Source organism: Schistocerca piceifrons, chromosome 7 (genome assembly GCF_021461385.2).
Source record: "Schistocerca piceifrons isolate TAMUIC-IGC-003096 chromosome 7, iqSchPice1.1, whole genome shotgun sequence".
NCBI lineage: Eukaryota > Metazoa > Arthropoda > Insecta > Orthoptera > Acrididae > Schistocerca > Schistocerca piceifrons.
Window position 1 is genome coordinate 220,517,047 of NC_060144.1, and position 22,805 is coordinate 220,539,851.

Sequence of the window (22,805 nt, forward strand, 5' to 3'; positions counted from 1 at the left end):
GGCGTTGACTTCAATTTTTTGTATTGAGGGTCTTCCAGAAGTTTTAGTGTCTGACAATGGTCCACAATTTACCTCTGCTGAATTTGAAAGTTTTTGTTCTGCCAATGGCATTCGCTATGTTCTTACTCCGCCGTTCCACCCTCAATCGAATGGTGCAGCGGAACGTTTTGTACGCACATTCAAGGATCATATGGACCGCCTTCGTGCTACGCACTCTCGTCAGCAGGCCCTCATCACGTTCCTGTCGTCGTACTGGACCACGCGACGCGACGGCCCTTCGTCTGTGGAGCTTCTCCACAGCCGTCGTCATCGCACCCTACTATGGTTGTTGCACCCCCCGGATCGACCCGCCGCTTCTGAGCATCGCACGCGTTTTCAGCGCGACGACGCCGTTTTTTTCAGAGTTTATCACGGTCGCCGTCGTTGGGAACGTGGTACCGGGATAAGCGCCCAGGGTCGCGGTTTTTATACTGTTCAAGGTGCTACTGGGGTGCACAGGAGGCATCAGAACCAGTTGCGCCGTGCTGGCCGCCCGGATTCTGCCGCTCGTTCTTTGTCCACAGATTTGGTCCGCGGCGGGTTCCAGCCGCGCCTTCCGACTTCGCTGCCGCCCCCAGGGCAGCAGCAGCAGCCGTCGCCGCTACCAGGCTGACAGCCTGTCCCGTTGATGCCTCCCACGCAGCTTCATCCGGGAGCGCCCCAGGTGGTCGCTCTGGTGCCTGCGGTCCCTCTTCAGTCGCCACCGCCTTTGGAGCTGATGGACGTCGACCCCTCAGCCGGGCCGCCTTCCCAAGCGGTGGCTGTGCAGCCTGTCCTGCAGCCGCTTTCCTTGGGCACCCCCAAGGAGTCTGACACCGCAGCGCCTTGTCCGGCGCCCACTCAGCAGCCGTCGACGCAGCGTCAGGAGGCGCTGCCTCTCTTCGTGGGTCCCGACGCCCCGTCGCGTCCAGTACCAGAAGCTGCGCCCGTGGTCACAGGCGTGCACCCTGACCTCGGTTTTCAGTCAGTGTTTCCCGAGGCCCCGCGCAGCCAATGCAGGGGTGCGGACCGGGGACTGCCACCGACAACAGTCTCCGCCCCGGTCGCTTCTGCTACGCCTGCGGCCAGACCCCTCCCCCGCCGTCGACGCTCGCCACGTCATTATTCAATGACGGTGCGGTGATTTGGGGGGGAGGAGTGTTATATCCTAGCCAGTAATGCCACCCGAGCCCGCTGCCAAAAGGTTGGCAGCATCAAAGTCCGGACGCCGTCCGCATAAGCAGCGCCAGCGAGACAGGAAATCGCCACAAGTCTGCGCGCGCCACCGCTGGCTTCTGGTTTCTTAAGCGCTGGAGTCGTGAGCACTAGGACAGTTCTGTATTCGCCGCACAGTTGTATACTCGCCACCGAATTGTGTACTTGCTAGTCAGTTGTGTGTTCATCGCAGCAGAGTTGTTGTTTGTCGTCAGCCGACGCTGACCTAGCCGCTCCGACTCGAACTAGACAGATTTCTGTAGACACGGAGTTCACTACTGTGTTTCTGTATCTTCGTTAATAAAGATAAGTACCGACTTTTATTTAATCAGAGTGTTTGGGTTTTCATCTTTCTGTTCACTGTTCCAGCGGACCGGTCGCTATTAAAAGTGTGGCGGTGACTTCGTAAGCCGTTTCTACAGCAAATTGCTTGTCGATACGAACGCCGCCACAAAATAACTAGTTTAGTCACATCAGATGTCAACAGGAAGAAAATGGGATTTTGTCAACTGAGATGCAAAGTAGGAATATAGAATTGAAGTAAACCTTACTAGAAAGAAACGTAAAATTGGAGAAATCTTAGCATAGATCTTAGGGGTTTTTCATCTGAATACTTGTGGTATGTTACCACATTATTCATTTCTGACAGTATATACAATTATATCAAAAGGGAAATCCAGGCAGGAAAACTAAAACTTATGAACAAAATTGCTGGTCATAAATTACCTTCTGGAGGTGAAATATTTATACTGTAAACACGTATTAAAGTAGATCCACAATCCCAGCTTTCTGAACTATTAATTTCCTCCACAGTGAGGAGAGAGCACTCTCATTCTGGGGTCTGACTGACCTGCTGCTTCTTTTAGCCTCCTCCTTCCTACCCCTCTCTACTGCCCAAGGAAGGAACTAATAGTTCAAAAAGCTAGGATAGTGTGTACTTCTGCAAGTGTCTACAGTGCTACATATTTTACCTCCTGTAGTTAACTACAGGCCTGCAATATGAACAATTAATAAAGCTAAACTTTAATTTATACGAATTCTTGGAACCACTGACACAATGTCTTTTTATTAGTTACTTACATTATAGTAAATATCAGGATTGTTGCTGTCATAGAACAATGCTCGTTCATACACTTCTTGTGCTTCTTTCGTGCGATTAAGCTTCAGCAATATGTCTCCTCTGTTGATGTAAGCCTGTGTGTAATCGGCACGCATGCTGATAGCTTGTCGATAAAGCAAATCTGCTTCCTCTAGCCGTGTCTCATTTCGTGCAATCAGGTTTGCCAGATTCAGAAATACATTGAGGTGGTTTGGAGCAATACGTGCCTGGTATGACTCACCAGGTTTTGCTTTTGGCAGGAGTGATTTTGCCTATGGAAAAACAGGAAAAAATTACTTTTCACTTTTCTCTTGAGTGAGGTCAAGACTCGCTGTATGTATAGAACACAGTAATCTTTGAAATGTAGCAATGAAGATTGTACTTACAATGTATTAAATATGCATAAACAAAACTTTCTGAAAGACTAAAATTGTATGTCCTACTGTAACAAAGTGCAAGACTTCAGGTTTGAGTTCCAGTCTGGCAATCATTAATAATTTATCCGAAAATTTCTTAATAGTACACAATCTATTACAAGACAAAATGTTCATTGTGCATCATCAAAAATGAGTACTATATTAAATGGCAAAAGACAACAATTTTTATTTTACAGCTGCATGTACTTGATGGAGAGGGAAAGCACTTTTTACAATGCCTGAAACAGCATACTGCAGAACTGAATTAAAAATTTGTACCGAGGACAATACTCAGATATCCAATGAATGTCCTTTGATGTTCACTATGAGTACAGTAGCTGGGGAATGGTATGAGATTGGTTAGTTCATCTTTATAACAGTCTTTGTTATCAGTAATATACTACTCAATGCCTGTTCATTCTTCATTGAGATCTACAATGATTGCAGAATTGGTGTATTTCTAAACTTTCTGTAACTGTTGAGTCTGTTTAAGTAAATACACAGTGTTAAGCTGGATGGTCCATAAAAATATGTTTTCTGTTGTTTTATCTCTCGACTGTAAACCATTCTACTTGCGCAAGTGATGTTTCATCTGTACTCTTTTCAGCACTGTCTTTTGATAGCTGACATCTCTGCATATTTTACTGCAGGTACAAAGTCCAACAGATATTCATGTAACAATATTCTGTTCAATTTCACCAGAACATAACAAAACATAACATAACAACATGATTTAGCATTACAGTAAACATGTTTGTGCTCTTACTGTGTTCTGCGATATTACAGAGCACAGAACATCAAGACATACTTAAAATTTGTCTGAATGTTGTGCGATTTGTGGTCTTATGGTTGGGTACGGTAATAAAATTCAGCGTGAATTAAAGCCAACATTAACACCAGTAAAAGAAGAAAATGATACAAGTGGATACTCATTTGGTGCAGGGAAGGATGATAGAAAGCCAATTTGTCAGAAAGGTTTTATTAGCACAGCTGTGTATGTGTCTAATAAAGAGTTGTCAGCCTGGTTACTTTTCTTCCGCTGCACTGTCACTTACCTATGAAATATAAACTGTTGACCTAGATATGTTTGGGAATGCTGAAACTTGCATGAGGTGCTGCACTCTATTTAAAATCACTTTGACACTTTGGCAGATGTATGCTAGTAAAAAACAGAGTTGCATGTATTCTGTGGTGTCACCGCCAGACACCACACTTGCTAGGTGGTAGCTTAAATCGGCCGCGGTCCATTTAGTACATGTCGGACCCGCATGTCGCCACTGTGTGATCGCAGACCGAGCGCCACCACAAGGCAGGTCTCGAGATATGGACTAGCACTCGCCCCAGTTGTACGACGACTTTGCTAGCGACTACACTGACGAAGCCTTTCTCTCATTTGCTGAGGGACAGTTAGAATAGCCTTCAGCTAAGTCCATGGCTACGACCTAGCAAGGCGCCATTAACCGTATCTGAAGATAGTCTTATCTGTATTATCAAGAGCGATGTACCACAAGAACGATATAAAGTTAAGTATTCGAGGAGCTGCATACTTTTCTTATTAGCATTCACTCCTTATCCTGTTCCAGAATTCACGCCCGTCTGCGTTAGATAGCGTGCATTTCGGCCTCCTATATCTACAAGGTGTTGGCACATTTACCAACACATCATATTCCACAAAAACACTTCATACTGCATTTCATTAATTTCACTAAAACCTTCATATGTTTCAGTTTACAAAGAAGGAGCTAGTGCCAGTATGTTTTATGTAAGCTGTATTATGTTTATATTTTAGTTTCCTTTCTTGCAAGAATTTTTTATGTTGGGAAAGAAAAAGATTCCTGCAATTGCATTTATTTATAAAGTTGCCTACTTTTAAACAACCTGGAAACTTTTTAATTATAGAACTTCATTGGATACATTATGGAATTTGTCTGAGATCTTTTCATGGAAAAAAGGAAATGTGATGCAAATGACACTGTTTATAAGTGAAACAGAAAGGACAAGCTTGTCATGTTTTCTAATCAATATACTTAAATAAAAATAAAATAGAGCTATTTGTGTATTAATAAAAGTGATAATACTTATGTTAAATACACTGAGAGGAAGGCAAATTGTGATTAAAAAGAAAAAAACTGATTCCACAGTATTGATTTCTGAAGGCCTTTGACACTGATCCTCACAAGAGACTTCTTACCAAATTGCATGTTTACGGTGTATGGTATTGCTTCATGTGTGTGACTGGATTCATGATTTCCCTGAGAAAGGACACAATTTACTGTAATCAACAGAAAATCATCAAGTAAAATGGAAGTGCTATACTAGGCCCTTTGCTTTTCCTAATCTATATAAATGCTTTAGGAGATAACCTGAGTAGCCCTCTTAGATTGTTTGCAGGTGATGCCATCATTTACAATTTGGTAAACTTGTTAGAAGATCAAAACCAATTGCAAGATGACAAACATAATATCTGTATGGTGCAAAAAATGGCAACTGTCTCTGAATAAGGAAAAGTATGAGGCCCTCTGCATGAGAACGAAAAGAAATCTTTTAAATTTCAGTTCCACAATAAATCACACAAATAAAGCCCATCAATTGAACTAAATACCTTGGAATTACAATTACAAACAACTTAAACTGGAATGATGAGACAGATAAGGTTGTGGGGAATGCAAACCAAAGGCTGAATTTTATTGGCAGGACACTCAGAAGATGCAACAGGTCTACCATGAGACTGCCTACAATGCACTTGTCCATCTTCCACTAGAGTACTGCTGTGCAGTATGGGATTTTTACAACATAGGATTAATGGAGGACATCAACAAAGTCCAAAGAAGGGCATTTCAGTAATTAAAACTTCCGGGCTAAGAGGCCATGGTCCAATAGTAGAAATACTTCTCCCTGACGTTTCGTTGCCAGCTGCGGGCAACATCATCTGAGGTGAGTCTACGACTGGCTGTTAGGCCATGGAGATCCTGTTTATATAGAGCGTGTAGAGGGTGCCACCACTCATCACGTGTTGTCAACAGTAAGACAGGTACAGCTGAAAGTGGTGCAGGGGCATTCGGAACAGGCGTTGCCGGCACACGAGGCTGAAGCTGGTCCGAATGACACACTGCAACAGAAATTTCGACTTTGTACCAAAGATGTGACAATCAATTACCTTCGATCGAGAGTAATGACGCCAGCCAGAGATAGTTTTACTGTTGACAACACGTGACGAGTGATGGCGCCCTCTACACGCTCTATATAAACAGGATCTCCACGGCCGTGCAAGCCTACACGCTATGAAGGGCATTTCATTTTACATTATCACAAAATATGGGGGAGAGAGTCAATTGTATGATAAATGAGTTGGGGTGGCAATCATTAAAACACAAGTGCATTTCACTGTAGCGATATCTTTCCTCAAACTATCACCTCTGCATATGAAAATATTTTATTATGACTGACATATTAAGGGGCATTATCATTTTACAGAAAGATTTAAGTGTTAATTTTTCCACACACTGTTAAGAGTGTGGAAGTGTGGAACAGTAGTCTGAAGGTTGTTCAAAGAACCCTCTGCCAGGCTCTTAAGTGTGAATTGCAGAGTAGTCATGCAGATGTAGATGAATAGTTCAGTACTGCAGCAGTTACACAGCAAGATATAAATTCGCTATGCTTCCACTTACCAATGAAAACTGCAGACTCCAAATATACTGCTAAAACTACCTGTGCATCTCTTCTGATATAAAAATGGGAAAACAGCTGTTTTAGCACTTTTCTCAGTCACCACGTGTAAATTTGATGTCCGTAACACGTTCTTTGGTATTTTACTTGGCCACTGACTGTAAATTTTTTATTCTGGGAATACAGCCCACAATTTAGGCTCAGATTGACTCTTCTATTTTGAAATGTCACCTTAGGCTATATGTCACAGTATGTTTCTGCCAGCTCATCAATTTTGTTACTTGACTATGTAATGCTGAAGCCAATCAATCAACAACTCCAACAGCTTTGTACAACTCCTACTGCTTGTTGTTGTGTGTGCCTTGTTGAGAACAAAATGTTATTAAGCATTATCAATGACCATTATAATATCAGCAATTATAAAAAGTGTTTTATGAATGTGTCAGGACTTATCTCTTCATGAAAATCTTATGTCTTCTTCAACTTATAGAGAAAAAGATTATTTATGAGATCAACTTGCAGAGTGTAAGCATACAGACGAAGCACCTGGTGGCGTTGCCATTGTTTCTTTTGTTACATCACCCCTTCACAAAATATCAATATTCATTATGATCTACAGGAATAATAAACACCACCATGAAGCTCCATCATCAACTTATACCTACAGAAAGTTCCACACTGAAAACTGTTATAACGTCAAGTTGAACACACATATTTCGAAACGATACAACACATATAAGTCACTGAGCAAGTTGACAAAGCAAGACGTGAACACTGTAACATTCGAATGAGCACTGAGTCCAAGTCTAGCGGCTGTTGGCTGGATGTCTGCTTAAGTGGCGTGGCTGCTGCAAGGCTGGCAGACAGCGTCGCATGTAGAGGATGCGTGTCATTGCACGGCGGCACTTTGAATGATCGGCGAGGCACAACACTTTTCCCCCCTTTGAAGTTTTTGCACAGGTCTTGATGGAGGTGGCCTGGAGAGTGCTAACGTCCATAGGTGTTGTTTGACTGGCCGTAAAGTCTCGAGGAGGAGGCTTCCCGTATGGACGGAAGTGTCCCCGATGATACCGGTTTGAGATGACAGGAGACATAGGGGTCGAATTGGCTGGGGCCCCGTGCACCAATCTGCCCATTGCGGCAAGTCCAGCTGATATAACAGGAGACATGAGCGATGTGTCGGCGTCCGTAGGAGAAGTAGGCAAGTAGATGGGCTCCGACAGATGATGGTCATCCAGTTCCTGCATGGGCACGTCTCCCGGTGGCATCTGTTCTTGTACTGGCATCGAGATGACGGCGGGAGGGCTGCGTTGTGAGTAATGAGAGATGCCAAGATCCCGAGCACCAGGTAGAGCCAAAAGACGTGCAAGGGCATTCGGAACAGGCGTTGCCGGCACATGAGGCCGAAGCTGGTCCGAATGACACAATGCAACACCTGTGTCCATCTGGATTTCATACAGGCGTCGGCCACGGTGTCCTAAGATGCAGCCCGGACTCCATTTTGGCCGCCTGCCATATCCCCGTACCCAGACAAGGTCGTTGGCAGTGAACCGGCCAAGCGAAGGCACCCGCGGCTGTGAGGTGGAAGGCTGTAGAAGATGAAGCAGCGTGCGGGGCTGTCGGCCATGTAAGAGCTCAGCCGGGCTGTTGTCGCCCATGGGGGTGAAATGGTAACAAGCCAAAAACTGGAGAAGCGCATCATCAGCAGCAGAAGAAGTCAGGAGTTTCCGCATCTGAGCCCTAAATGTGCGGACCAGTCGTTAAGCCTCACTGTTTGATTGTGGATGGAACGGAGGGGCTGTGACATGCATAACGCCGTGATGAGCACAAAAATCCGCAAATTCGGAAGAGGCAAATTGTGGACCATTATCAGTAACAAGAGTAGAGGGAAGGCCTTCCAAAGAAAAAATGGGGGCGAGAGCACTTGTGGTTGCCACGGTGGTAGGCGACGTGCAGACAGACAATGAAAGGAAAGTTAGAGTAGGCGTCAATTATGAGGAGCCAATAAGTACCCCTCAAAGTCAGCATGAATGTGCTCCCAGGGCGTTTCAGGCGAAGACCACGGTGGCAAAGATGACTTCGGGGCGGCGGCCTGTGATGCACAAGGGCCGCAGGCAGCGACCATGTGCGCTATTTCTGAGTTGATGCTAGGCCAGTACACATGACGGCGCGCCAGAGATTTTGTGCGAGACACACCACAGTGCCCTTGGTGAAGGAGGCGCGAGACCGAAGCATGCAAAGATGCAGGTACCACAACACGCGGCAAAGCATTGTCGATGGAAAGGAGGATAACACCATCCCTAGCCGTGAAGCGGTAGCGCAAAGCGTAGTAGTTCTGCAACGGATCAGAAGTCTTAGCGGATGGATGATCTGGCCAACCCTTCTGAATACAGCGTAAAACACGGGAGAGGGTAGGGTCAGAACCCGTAGCAGCCACCAGCCGGTCCCCGGTGATGGGGAATCCGTCCACAACCCGCTGCTCGGCAACATCCGGATGGAAACACAAAAGTTTGTCCCTATCGAATGCCAGATCAGGATCCATGGGAAGGCGAGACAGTGCATCAGCATTCGCATGTTGAACCGTCGGCTGGAAATGAATCTCATAATTGAAACGAGACAAGTAAAGAGCCCAATGCTGGAGGTGGTGTGCAGCCTTGTCGGGAAGTGACGATGATGGATGAAACAAGGAAACAAGAGGTTTGTGATACATAACAAGATGAAATTTGGACCCATAGAGAAAAACACCAAACTTATGAAGAGCATAAATAATGACCAAAGCTTCTTTTTCAATTTGACAATACTTTTGTTGGGTATCCATGAGCATTTTGGAGGCATAAGCAATGGGTTGCTCAGAGCCGTCAGAAAAACGGTGCGCAAGGACTGCGCCGACCTGATATTGAGAGGCGTCTATGGCAAGAACAAGATGTTGGCCAGGTCGATATGTAGCCAGGCATGGAGCCTGTTTCAGCATAGTCTTCAATTTCTGGAAAGCCGTATCACATGACGTGGACCAGTGAAAAGGCACGTTTTTATGCAACAGGCGATGCAACGGCTGAGCCACCGACGCAGCAGACAGTACAAACTTGTGACAGTATGCTATTTTTCCCATGAAGCCCTGCAGTTCCTTAAGAGATGTAGGGCGAGGAAGGGTGTCAATCGCAGCGACAGATTGCTGAAGCGGACAAATACCATCCCGAGAGAGTTGAAACCCCAAGTACATGATAGGTGCCTGAAAAAATTGAGATTTCTGAAGATTACACTTAAGACCGGCAGTTTGTAAGACATGAAAAAGTGTGCAGAGGTTCTGAAGATGTTCTTCAGTGGTGGAGCCAGTGACAAGAATGTCATCCATGTAATTTATACACCCAGGGACAGTGAGCAATAATTGTTCCAAAAATCACTGAAAGAGAGCAGGGGCGCTGGCAACCCCGAATGGCAATCGTTGGTACAGATAGAGGCCGAAAGGCGTGTTAAGGACCAGAAACTGCTGGGAAGCAGTGTCAAGAGGAAGTTGATGATAAGCTTCCGAAAGGTCAATTTTAGAAAAATACTGGCCTCCCACAAGTTTAGTGAACAATTCTTCAGGTCGGGGCATAGGGTAAGTGTCGCTGAGGCATTGCGCATTTACAGTGGCTTTAAAATCGCCACATAGACGAATATCACCATTGGGGTTAGCAACAACAACAACAGGAGAGGACCACTCACTGGAAGTGACAAGAAGCAAGACCCCTGAAGTAGTGAGACGATCGACCTCCCGTTTTACCCGATCACGAAGGGCCACAGGAATGGGCCGAGCCAGAAAAAACTTAGGCCGAGCAGTGGGTCTGAGCATGATATGTGCTTCAAAGTCGTTTGCACGGCCTAACCCAGGAGAAAAAAGGGACGAAAATGTCGTTGACAAGGAATCCAATTAAGCATAAGAAATAGCATCAGAGACTATATTGACAGAGTTATCTATGGAGAACCCAAAAACGCGAAAGGCATCGAAACCAAAAAGATTCTCTGCGGTACTCTGGTCGACCACAAATATGGGAACAGTGCGAACGACGGATTTGTAAGATACTTCAACATTAAATTGTCCCAAGAGAGAAATCTTCTGTTTATTGTATGTCCGTAATTGCCGAGTGACAGGTGATAGAACCCAACTGAAGATACGTCTGAGAATTAATTATAGTGGCAGCAGAACCGGTATCGACCTGCATGCGAACATCCCGACCAAGGATTTGGACAGTGAGGAATAACTTCCCTGAAAGGGAAGAAGTGCAATTGACAGACAACACGTAAGCAGAATCAGTGTCACAGTCATGAACATCATGTATGCGGTCGGATTTGCAAATGGCAGACACATGACACTTCTTTTTGCAATTGTGACACAAGGCCCAACGTTGGGGACAGTCCTCGCGTGAATGTTTCGTAAAACACTGTGGGCATGAAGGAAGTTGCTGAGGGTTTTGCTGCAGTTTCTTAGAGGGTTGTTTACGGTTAGGCTGAGGCTGCGCTTGGGGTCGTACTGCGGCCATGTCGGCCAGCGGGGACGCACCGCACGCGTCGTCAACAGCGCACAGAGGTTGTATTTCCCTGACGTCACCCCACACCTCTATTTGCGCCCCAGCGGCGCGAGAAATTTCAAAAGACTGCGCAATGGATAGGACTTCATCTAGAGTCGGATTAGCCAGCTGAAGGGCACGTTGCCGAACTTCTTTGTCGGGTGCCGACCGGATAATAGCATCCCAAACCACGGAATCGGCATAGGATTCTTTGTGAACGTCAGTAACAAATTGACACTTTCGACTGAGGCCGTGAAGTTCAGCAGCCCAAGCGCGATAGGATTATGCGGTTGTTTTTGACAATGATAAAAGGCAACATGAGAGGCTACCACATGCATTTGCTTTTGAAAATAGACAGACAGAAGTGAACACATTTCAGCAAAGGACAAAGACGCAGGATCTTTTAAAGGAGCCAATTGCGACAACAACCGATACATTTGAGGTGAAATCCATGAGAGGAACAGAGCCTTACATGTTTGTTCGTCCATGACATGAAATGCCAAGAAGTGCTGTCGAAGACGTTTTTCGTAATCAGACCAGTCTTCCGCCGTCTCATCATAAGGAGGAAAAGGAAGTATAGACAACGACAAGAAATGCCCCGCATTTGATGCCGCGACGAAATCGCGAATCGCCGATGTTAGAAGCGTTTGCTGTTCAATGAGACCTTGCAATAGTTGCTCGACAGTAGCCATGGAAACCTGTGGGTCAAGAATGAAAAGGAAAAATCCCATCCTCGTCGCCAATTGTTATAACATCATGAACACATATATTTCGTAACGATACAACACATATAAGTCACTGAGCAAGTTGACAAAGCAAGACTTAACACTGTAACATTTGAATGAGCACTGAGTCCAAGTCTAGCGGCCGCTGGCTGGCTGGCTGCTTAGGTGGCGCGGCTGCTGCATGGCTGGCAGACAGCGCCGCATGTAGACGATGTGCGTAACTGCGCGGCCGCACTTTGAATGATCGGCGAGTCACAACAAAAACTCAAGTAGCAAATAAGTGCAAATGATAGTGTGTGACTGCCTTAAGGTCTGCTAATAAGTTGATAGGCTTCTGGTGTGGCTTTCTGCAACACTGACAATGTATAATACCCCAAGCAAATTTTGGTAAATCAGTACTCTGCTTATTTCCCTGCTAATCTCTCCCACAGTGTTCTTGTCTAGATTTGAAGTTGCAGTAGTTGTTTCTACAGCCTTGTTAATGAAGAGAAGTATGCCACCATTGATTGATTGTTTCTGAGAGTAGGTTCAAATTTAGCAAACTTCTCTATACTGACATACAGAAATTCCCCAGCAGGGGAGTAAGGTTAGTTCTATTTTATTAACTTGCTTCTGATACTATTCACAATCACAAAAGAAACACTAACAACAGAAAATAAAACAATAAACTTCCACAAACATTAGAAACTAAAACGTCAACAGAAACTACAGCATGCAGTGACCAACCATAGAGGACAGCAGATTTTCAGAAACAAACATAGTAAAAGTGGGAAATATTGTAGTGGAAAGGGGAAAGCTTTACAATAGCTGATTGCTGCTGTGGCTAAGGGTCTTTTGAGACTGGTTGAAAGCATGGTGGGACTCTCCTGCATGATGCTCAGATCATTATTTTCTTTGTGCCTGTCATTTACAGTAATTTTGAACCGAGTACAGACTGGGACTAAATATACATTTTATGCAGTACAGGACACTGTTATATCTACAACAAACCTGTGGATGATATCTGGATACTTAATATCACACATTAAATATAAAAAATTTAACAGTTAAAGTAGATGTACACAAATATACTGAGGCATGGAGTCCACATTTTAGATAGTCCAAAAAGCTTCAAAAATATTAGAAATGATACTATGTTTTCTACTAACATGCCAACAAAACAATCAGCAGATTAACTTGCCCACTGAAGGAAGGAAGAAAATACAGAAGAAAGAAAGGAAGAAAAAAAGAAAGAAAGAAGGACAGAGAGAGAGATACACATACCTTCAGGTAAGCATCTTCTGCTTCCTTAAACATTTTTAGGTGATTATATGTTCTGCCAACATTAATATGAGCACCAATATCATCCTCTTGTACACTATAAAATTAAAAACAACAAATGTTAGTTGAATTATTTAGCACAAGACAGAAATATTTCTGTCAATCATCAATGGTAAGTTAAGATTTTGACACTGCAGTCTACCTCAGTTTGTTCCACAGAAGGGCATACAGTATATAAAGCCAACTTTTTCTTCCAGCTATAAAATAGAAGGAACATGCTTTAGTAACCCTGCTGGATGTGCAAATGGAAGATAAAGATATATCAATATGTGTAACATCACTGCCTCAATTAGGGATGCCACTGATATCAGATGCTGGTCATATGAAATTCCAAAGCAGGCCAATATAAGGCTATTTGGCAGCTGGTTTCCACTGAGTTCTTCTTTGGTTAGCTGCTATCAGCAGACTCAGCTTCTATGATGTGAACTACAACAGCCGTTGCTGTTTACCTGGACTGGAGTGGACTGGACCTGTATTTGGATAATGGCTGCTGTGCTTTCCATTTCCATTGTGACTGGAATGAGGAGTCTTGTTATTTGCACTATATGAGCTGGTATAACACTTCAATATAGTGATTCTATTTGATGAGTGTGTGATTTCCACCACTGGAAGACTTACTCGGAACTGTGCATAATGATATAATTCCAATACACATGCACAACAAAGTAGTAGTGCATGGACTTATATGATGATGATGATGAGTCCTATACTTCTTTTACAGAGCGTAGGGGAGCGACTCGGGAGAACCGCGCCGCCTTACTAGGCAAGGACTTATATTAGGAACCATTATTATTTGGTTTTATAGACTAATGCATGATTCAATTTGTTGTTAACAGAAGGCTAATTTTGCATTTAATAAATTTTTGTTAGCCCTACAGTGAGAATTACAATACATAAATGACATTATCAGCGAGTACACTTGTAGTCTGCATTGTTTAACATATGTTTCCACTGCCCTTTGGCATTGTTTTTCAGCATATTTTAAGTAACCAGTGAAACAAACCCTATAATATTTTAAGGGTTACATTGATAAGAATTCAGTATTTAAACCATTTTTTCTTTTATGTAAGATTTTTATATACGAATAATGTTGAAGAAACAACAGAGAGGATGATAAACATTTTTCAACTAGGCTTACTTATTGCTTCCCCTCATTTGTCCTGCGACATTTAATTACCACAGTGTTGATTTTGAATGTAAATTACTATTTTGTTTTCATCACGGTCTTGCAAAAGCAATAGTGTAAATTGCATCATTAGTAGTGTAAAAGGGAAAACCAATGTTTGAGAACAGCATGGAGACACAGTGACTGGTACAAAAAATGCAATATGTAGTAAGTGATGCATAATTACTGATTTAATCAAAGTGTAGCACTTTATCCAGCATCTTAAGAGTGGGTGTGTTATTAGTACATTATTGATATTGCTTTGCAAGCAAACAATGCAGCTGCAATTGATTATTGCACTATCCTTAACCGTTTTTCTTCCCACACAACGTGAAACATACATCACTGTACGTGAGGCAATAATGTTTTCCAGCTCTTGTAGCACTTATTGTTGTACCTTGTACTGTTCTCAATCACGTGTGTTTGTAGGATCTTTCTACGATTATTGTAATCAGCTTTCTGGAGTAAACATGCTGTCAACCCCTGAAGATTTCAATGCTTTCCAGGTGACACACAACCAATGTTTCCTAAGGCTCCTGCAGCTCCAATACTTTCACTTACAATTCTATTTGCACTTCTCTTGCTGAGACAAAAGCTTATGCAGTTGGTTCTTGTGTCTTTCAATGTTTCACTACACACCCTGCTTTCAAATTCATATTTGAAAAGTTATCTACACTGTAAATAATTGCCCTTGCTTGCTTGTGAAGCACTTCACATTATTGGGATGCACAGAGCAGCTGAAAACAGAGCCGCCTCCCTACACAATGTGGACTTCAGTTTAAGAGATTAGTGTGTTCAAACAGACATGGCGGTTTCACAGTTTTATTATTATTATAGATTTACTGGACCAGCTGGGAAGAAGGGCCCGTCAACACTTTTTAGAGAACCTACAGGACCTGTGTGAAGTTCTCCCAAAAGAATGGGAGTTGATTCCTCGTGATGACACTGCAATGTTAATCAGGAGTTGTGACTGGATTCGCAATTTCCTCTCAGAGAGGTCACAGTTCGTAGTGTTATATGGTAAATCATCAAGTAGAACAGAAGTGATATCTGGTGTTCCGCAAGGTAGTGTCACAGGCCTCTGCTGTTGCTGATTTACATAAACGATCTAGGTGATAATCTGAGCAGCCCCCTTAGATTGTTTGCAGATGATGCTGTAATTTACCATCTAGTAAAATCATCAGGCAATCCATTCCAATTACAAAATGATCTAGAGAGAATTTATGTATGGTGCAAACAATGGCAATTGGCACTAAACAAAGAAAAGTGCGAGGTCATCCAAAATGTTGGGTAAACGATAAATCACACAAATCTAAGGGCTGTCAATTTGATTAAATACCTAGGAATAACAATTAGCAACTTAAATTGGAAAGACCGCATAGATAATACTGTGGGGAAGGCAAAACAAAGGCTGCACTTTGTTGACAGAACACTTAGAAGATGCGACAAACCCACTATAGAGACAGCCTACATTAAACTTGTCTGTCCTCTGCTGGAATATTGTTGCTCAGTTTGGGATCCTTACCAGGCAGGATTGATGGAGGACATCAAAAAAGTACAAAGAAGGGCAGCTCATTTCGTGAAATCGTGCAATAGGGGTGAGAGTGTCACTGATATGACATGCGAGTTGGGGTGGCAGTCACTGAAACAAAGGCAGTTTTCTTTGTGGTGAGATCTATTTACGAAATTTCAGTCACCAACTTTCTCTTCCAAATGTGAAAATATTTTGTCGACACCCACCTATATATGGAGAAATGATCATCATACTAAAATAATAGAAATCAGAGCTCGAACAGAAAGATTTAGGTGTTCCTTTTTCCTACACACCATTCGAGAGTGGAATTATAGAGAAGTAGTATGAAAATGGTTCGATGAACCCTCTGTCAGGCACTTAAGTATGAATTGTAGCGTAACCATGTAGATGTAGATGTACATGTACAAGCATGCCTGAAAGGTTGAAAGATGTGATTGGTGCCAGAGAAGATAATACACAGTTTCGATTACGGGAAGAGAGGTCTCTGAAGTGAAGTTTTAAGTAGAGAAAACCAAAACACTGGTGCATACCTTCATGAGCTTTCTCAAAATTTGTTTGCAGTGTGAATCCATTTGTGCTATTCCTGCATCTCTTCTGCAATTTGTTTATAATTGTCTTTTTTTAATTTTTAGACACTCAGATGAGAACATAAAACAATATTTTACCATAAATGCATTGATGGAAAAAACTGCAACACCAAAAAAAGAGTTGTATGACATAAATGGTAGTTGGTAGACTTGTTTCTACACCTAAAAGATGATCTCTCTTCATATTTCATGCAGTTGCCTAAGGTTGGCACTAATAGTGCTATTATAAGGATGCAAATCAGGTTTGCTTTAAATACACACTGTAACAGTCATGAGCTTTAGTTACCTTTTAGACTGGACATGGTGGGTTGATGTTAGTCAAGTGACAAAGATGCCACTATCAGCACCGCACTGAGTTCGAATGAGGTCATCTAATAGGGCTACAGAAGCTGGATGTTCTTTCTGCAATATTACACAAAGACTTGACAGGAATGAAGTCACTGTAGATGATAGTTGGGAGCAGTGGTCATGTGCATGTACAATCACAAGAAGACCAGGCTCTGGACAGCCATGTGGCACTACCAAAAGAGAGGAACATCATGTTAAGCATATGGCTCTGCTGCATTGTACTGAAGTGAGCATTCCACTGACCCAAGTTATGGTCTAAGGTGTGATTTCATATGACAGCAAGAGCACTCTTGTGGTTATCCCACACACATTGACTGAAAATTTCTACATCAGTCTAGTAATTCAACCTGTTGTCTCCCGTTCATGACCAGCTTTTGTGGGGACATTTTACAAGAGGATAACACTTGCCCACATGCCACTGTTGTAACCCAACATGCTCTACAATGTTCAGTGTGTTGCCTTAGCCTGCTCAATCACCAGATCTGTCTCCAATCAACCACTTACGGGACAGCATCGCACAACAACTCTAGCATCATCCACAAACACCATTTACCCATCCCTGCATTGATCAATCAAGTGCCACAGGCAAGGAACTCCATCCCCTAAACTAACATCCAACACCTATAAAACACAATGCATGTTAGTCTGCATGTTTGCATTCAACATTCTGACAGTTACACCAGTTCTTGATCCACCAGATTTTCACATACGCAATAGCTTATCTCACATTAACCTGGGTTCATGCAATGTTAACCGTGTAAATTTGTTACTGTGGCAAATGTATTCCTGAAATTTCATCACTCTACGTTACTTATTTTTTATGCTGTAATTTTTTTTATGAGAGTGTAATAGACTTGTGTCATAAAAGTTACTGGAATGGAAACTAACATTTTTCCATAGATAAGAATCTGGAGTATTACATTTTTTGTGCTAGTCAGATAAAATATTTCTATTTTTCAGAGTTTTTCCAAGAAGCACTACTCTAACAGAAAATCCAGTCAAGTTTCCAGTAGCTACTACACGCATGAACACCACCTTTCAAAACTTCATAAAATTCTCTTTATAAATCCCATGAAATTAATTACATTTTCTGGTCTATTATGGCAGCCACCACTATTTCAGACAATCAATCTATGCAAGTCATTTCTTAGTTTTGTAACCAGCAATGGCACACTGTTTGTCTGACTACTGATTCACAGACTACAAAGTAAGTTAAGAGAAATTTTGATATTTTCATTTTGTTCCGTGCCAGAATCATGTTATCAGTGATCTGGCAACAATGATCAACAAAGTACAAAAGACAACAAAAAGAAGAAGAAAGATATATGTGGTCAGTAAACTGGATAAAAAATCAGTGGTGTCATATCTTCATGACGAACTTGAAACTTTCAGCACTGACGAGGACCACATAGAGGAACTCTGGCACATGTTTAAAAGAATAGTTGACCATTCAGTAGATAGATATGCACCCAGTAGAACAGTTCATAAGGGGAGGGAACCTCCGTGGTATACAGACACTGTAAAGAAACTTCTACAGAAACAGAGATTACTGCAAAATAGGTGTAAAATGAAGCTTAGCTATAGCTAGACGTGTTGGCCGTCATGAGAGCAATGCATGATTCCTTCAATGACTACTGTAGCAGGATACTGTCAAGTGATCTTACACAGAACCCAGGAAAATTCTGGTCATATGCAAAGGCTGTTAGTGGCGCAAAAGCTAGTGTCTAGTCCCTAGTGAATAAAAAATGAACTGAAAATGAGAGTAGCAAAGCAAAAGCTGAAATGCTTAAAGTCTTTTTTCAAATGTTCCTTCACAAAGGAAAACCCAGGAGAATTGCCCCAATTTCACCCTCATACCACTAAAAAGATGAATGAAATATGTATTAGTGTCAGTGGCATTGAGAAATGGCTGAAATTGTTAAAACTGAATGAAACTCCAGGGTCCGATGGAATCCCTGCCACATTCTATATTGAATTTGCAGCTAAGTTAGTCCTACTTCTAAATATAATCTATTGTAGATTCCTCTAACAAAAAACCATGCTCAGGTCTTGGAAAAAGGCACAGGCCACACCTGTATACAAGAAAGGTAGTAGAAGTGATCCACAAAATCACTTTTCAAAATCCTTGACATCGACTTTTCACAGAATCTTAGAACATATTCTGAGCTGAAACAATGAGATTTCTTGAACAGAATGATCTCCTCAATGCCAACCAGCACGGGTTTCAAAAACATCAATCATGTGAAACCCAACTCGCACTTTTATCAAATGACATATTGAAAGCTTTTGATCAAGGCACTCAGATAGGTGCAGTATTTCTTGATTTATGGAAAGCATTTGACTCAGTATCACAGCTATGCTCATTGTCAGAATTGTCAAAAGCATAATCATATGGGATATCAAGTGAAATTTGTAACTGGATTGAGGACTTTTTGGTAGGAAGGATGCGACACATTTATCTTGGATGGAGAGTCATTGTCAGATATAGAAGTAACTTTGAGTGTGCCCCAGGGAAATGTGTTGGGACACTTGCTGTTCATGTTGTATACTAATGACCTTGCAGACAATATTAACAGTAAAATCAGTCGTTTTGCAAATGATGCAGTGATCTATAATGAAGTGCTATCTAAAAGAAGCTGCATAAATATTCAGTCAGTTCCTGATAAGATGTCAAAGTGGTGTGGAGATTGGCAACTTGTTATAAATGTCAGAAATGTAAAATTTTGCACTTCATAAAATGAGAAAATGCAGTATCCTATGATTATAATGAGTCACTGCTGGAATCAACCAACTCATACAAATACCTGGGTGTAACATTTTGTTGGGATATGGAATGAATGATAACATAAGCTCAGTCATGGGTAAAGTTGGTGGTAGGCATTGGTTTATTGATAGAATACTGGGGAAGTGCAATCAGTCTACAAAGGAGATTGCTTACGAATCACTCAGGTGACTGGTTCAAGAATATTGCTCAAGTGAATGGGTACCAGATAGGACTAACAGGGGATATTGAATGTTTACAGAGAAGGTCAGTATGAATGGTGACAGGTTTGTTTAATCCATGGGATATCACAGAGATACTCAAGGAACTAAACTGGAAGATTCTTGAAGATAGACGTAAACTCGCCAGAGAAACTCTATTAACAAAGTTTCAAGAACCAGCTTTAAATGATTACTCAAGGGATGTACTACAACCCGATACGTATTACTCATACAAGTATCTTGAGGGTAAAATTAGAATAATTACTGCATGCACAGAGCCATTCAAACAATCGGAGTATAGATGTAGGTGTAGATATAGATGTAGGTATTGTCCCATGTCATAAATTGTTGGAAAATTAAGCAACTAATAAGAGCAGTACAAAGTCTTCACATAGACTCACCTTACAGCTTTTTGGAAGTACTGTAATGCCTCATCAAAACGACCCTGTCCTTCTAGGGCATGGCCAACATTGTTGAACAATTTTGCATTGCGTTGATTGACACGCAAGCCAGCCATGAAGATTGTGTATTCTGATTCCCAGTCAAGATTGCGAATGTAAGTTTTGCAGCTGTGCACCAACAGCAACAGTCCAAGGCTAATATAGGCTATTTTCTTGCTTCTGTAAAATTCAAAATCTTCAGTCAGATATAGTATAACTGAACATGATTAATACTTAAAGTATATATAAGTCACAGAAAACTTACTGTACATTGCAGATCAAAACAGAGGAACAAAAGATCTTAAAACTGTCATATATTCATTGCAAATTAAAATAGATTTTCTCTGTGCATATACAATTACAACTTCATAAAATATATTCCTTAAAGGTTTCATGAGAATCCAATATAGGGGACCTACCTTCTTCCATCATACATTAAATGATGGTGCAAAGAAATCAGCACGAATCATTGTAGATGATAGAACTTTTAACAAGACAAATGTGTCATTTGCAACTGAGGAGGAAATAAAGAAAACAACACACTAGTATAGTTATTTGAAACCTACCTCTTGTCTGCCAGCAAACTCCAACCATAACCAACTAGCATGCACAGACCCATTGACGGTATGTACAATATTCTCTCAGCAACCACAAATCCAACAGGAAAGAACAAGTTTGATGCTGGTAAGAATGGTAAAATAAGAAATGCAAGGCTCTGGAAAGACAAATGAAAGGAATTAATATATCAAAGAAATCATGTTATATCATTGTGATCAATGGAAGATACTTAAAAGTTTTTCATATATATATATATATATATATATATATTTTAGAGGGAAACATTCCACGTGGGAAAAATATATCTAAAAACAAAGATGATGTGACTTACTAAACGAAAGCGCTGGCACGTCGATAGACACACAAACAAACACAAATATACACACAAAATTCTAGCTTTCGCAACCAACGGTTGCTTCGTCAGGAAAGAGGGAAGGAGAGGGAAAGACAAAAGGATGTGGGTTTTAAAGGAGAGGGTAAAGAGTCATTCCAATCCCGGGAGCGGAAAGACTTACCTTAGGGGAAAAAAAGAACGGGTATATACTCGCACACACACACACACACACACACACATATCCATCCACACATATACAGACACAAGCAGACATAATCCTGATGAAGCAATTGTTGGTTGCGAAAGCTAGAATTTTGTGTGTATATTTGTGTTTGTTTGTGTGTCTATCGACGTGCCAGCGCTTTCGTTTGGTAAGTCACATCATCTTTGTTTTTAGATATATATATATATATATATATATAACATACACATGAAATTCAAGCTTTCACAACAAACTGTTGCCTCATCAGGAAAGAGGGAAGGAGAGGGGAAGACGAAAGGAAGTGGGTTTTAAGGGAGAGGGTAAGGAGTCATTCCAATCCCAGGAGCGGAAAGACTTACCTTAGGGGGAAAAAAGGACAGGTATTCACTCGCACACACGCACATATCCATCCACACATACAGACACAAGCAGACATATTTAAAGACCAGATCATTTTTCTTCGTGGCAAAGTGATACTTCCAGCAGAGAGTACGAGTGTAGGACAGTAAATCTTTGACGAGGGCTGTTTGGTTGAATCTGGGAGTGGGGCTGAAGGTGAGGCCTTTGGATAGGACAGAGGTTTCGGATTGGGAGAGAGGTTTGGAGGAAAGGTTAACTACTGAATTAGGGTGTTGTGGTTCCAGATTGTGTTGATCGGAATTTTGAGGTTTTGGAGGGAGTGGAGCTGGAAGTGGGAGATTGAGTAGATGGGAGAGACTGGGTTTGTGTGCAATGAGAGGAGGTTGAGGTTTGCTGGAAAGGTTGTGAAGGGTGAGTGAGTTGCCTTTCCGGAGGTGGGAAACCAGGAGATTGGATAGTTTTTTGAGGTGGAGGGTGGCATGCTGTTCTAATTTACGGTTGGCCTGTAGGAGGATGCTCTGAACAGCCGGTGTGGATGTGGGAGAGGAAAGATTAAGGACTTTTATTAAGGATAGGAGTTGACGGGTGTGTTCATAGGCTGAGTTGATGTGTAGGTGAAGGATTAGGTGGGTGAGGGCAATGGATTGTTCAGTTTGGAACTGGTATAGGGACTGATGGAAGGAAGGGTTGCAGCCAGAGATGGGAACTTTAAGTGTGGGGCCTTTGGGGATGATGCCAAATGTCAGACAAGCCTGAGAAAATAGAATATGGGAGCGTAATCTGGCTAGGGCGAAGGCATGTTTGCGGAGGGAATGTAAATAAAACTTAATGGGGTCGTTGTGGGAGTGTTGTGAGGGTGACATGGTATTAGAAGGTGGAAAGTGTAACATGAGGTGAAATGAAAATGAAAATAAAAATATATGGGGAGAGATAAAGGTGAACCGGAAAGTAACTGGAGATCTGGAATGAAAAAAGGCGAAAAGGTGTTGGTTACAGCTGGGCTATGTTGGACTTGGGTTGGTAGACAACGTTGTGCATAAAGGTTGTGTTGCCGCCAAAACACGTTAAAGGACGGAGAAAGTCGGGAAAATTTCAAAAAAACTGCGTGTAGTATATTAAAAGGAGTGGTATTGTGGTGGCAGATTATGAAAATGAGGCTAACAATTGTCTGACGAAGAAATAATGACGTTAAAACCTGTGAGAAGCGGCTAAAAATTATAAGTGATGTGGGAAAAACGGAAATGGAAATAAAGCGAAAGTTATTAGAACTGGCCGAAATGGTTGTTTAA

General features: G+C 42.0%; 1 protein-coding gene across 1 annotated transcript in view; it reads right to left on the bottom strand.

The window, feature by feature from the left end:
- Positions 1 to 22,805, bottom strand: part of LOC124804746 (protein O-mannosyl-transferase Tmtc3) — a 136,546-nt gene that overhangs the window by 37,738 nt on the left and 76,003 nt on the right. The window contains exons 10-13 of the mRNA XM_047265047.1: positions 20,629 to 20,777; positions 20,024 to 20,242; positions 12,950 to 13,043; positions 2,314 to 2,604 (exon numbers count right to left, since the gene is read on the bottom strand). Coding sequence (XP_047121003.1) covers positions 2,314 to 2,604; positions 12,950 to 13,043; positions 20,024 to 20,242; positions 20,629 to 20,777 — 753 coding nt within the window. The remainder of the gene's footprint in view (positions 1 to 2,313; positions 2,605 to 12,949; positions 13,044 to 20,023; positions 20,243 to 20,628; positions 20,778 to 22,805) is intronic.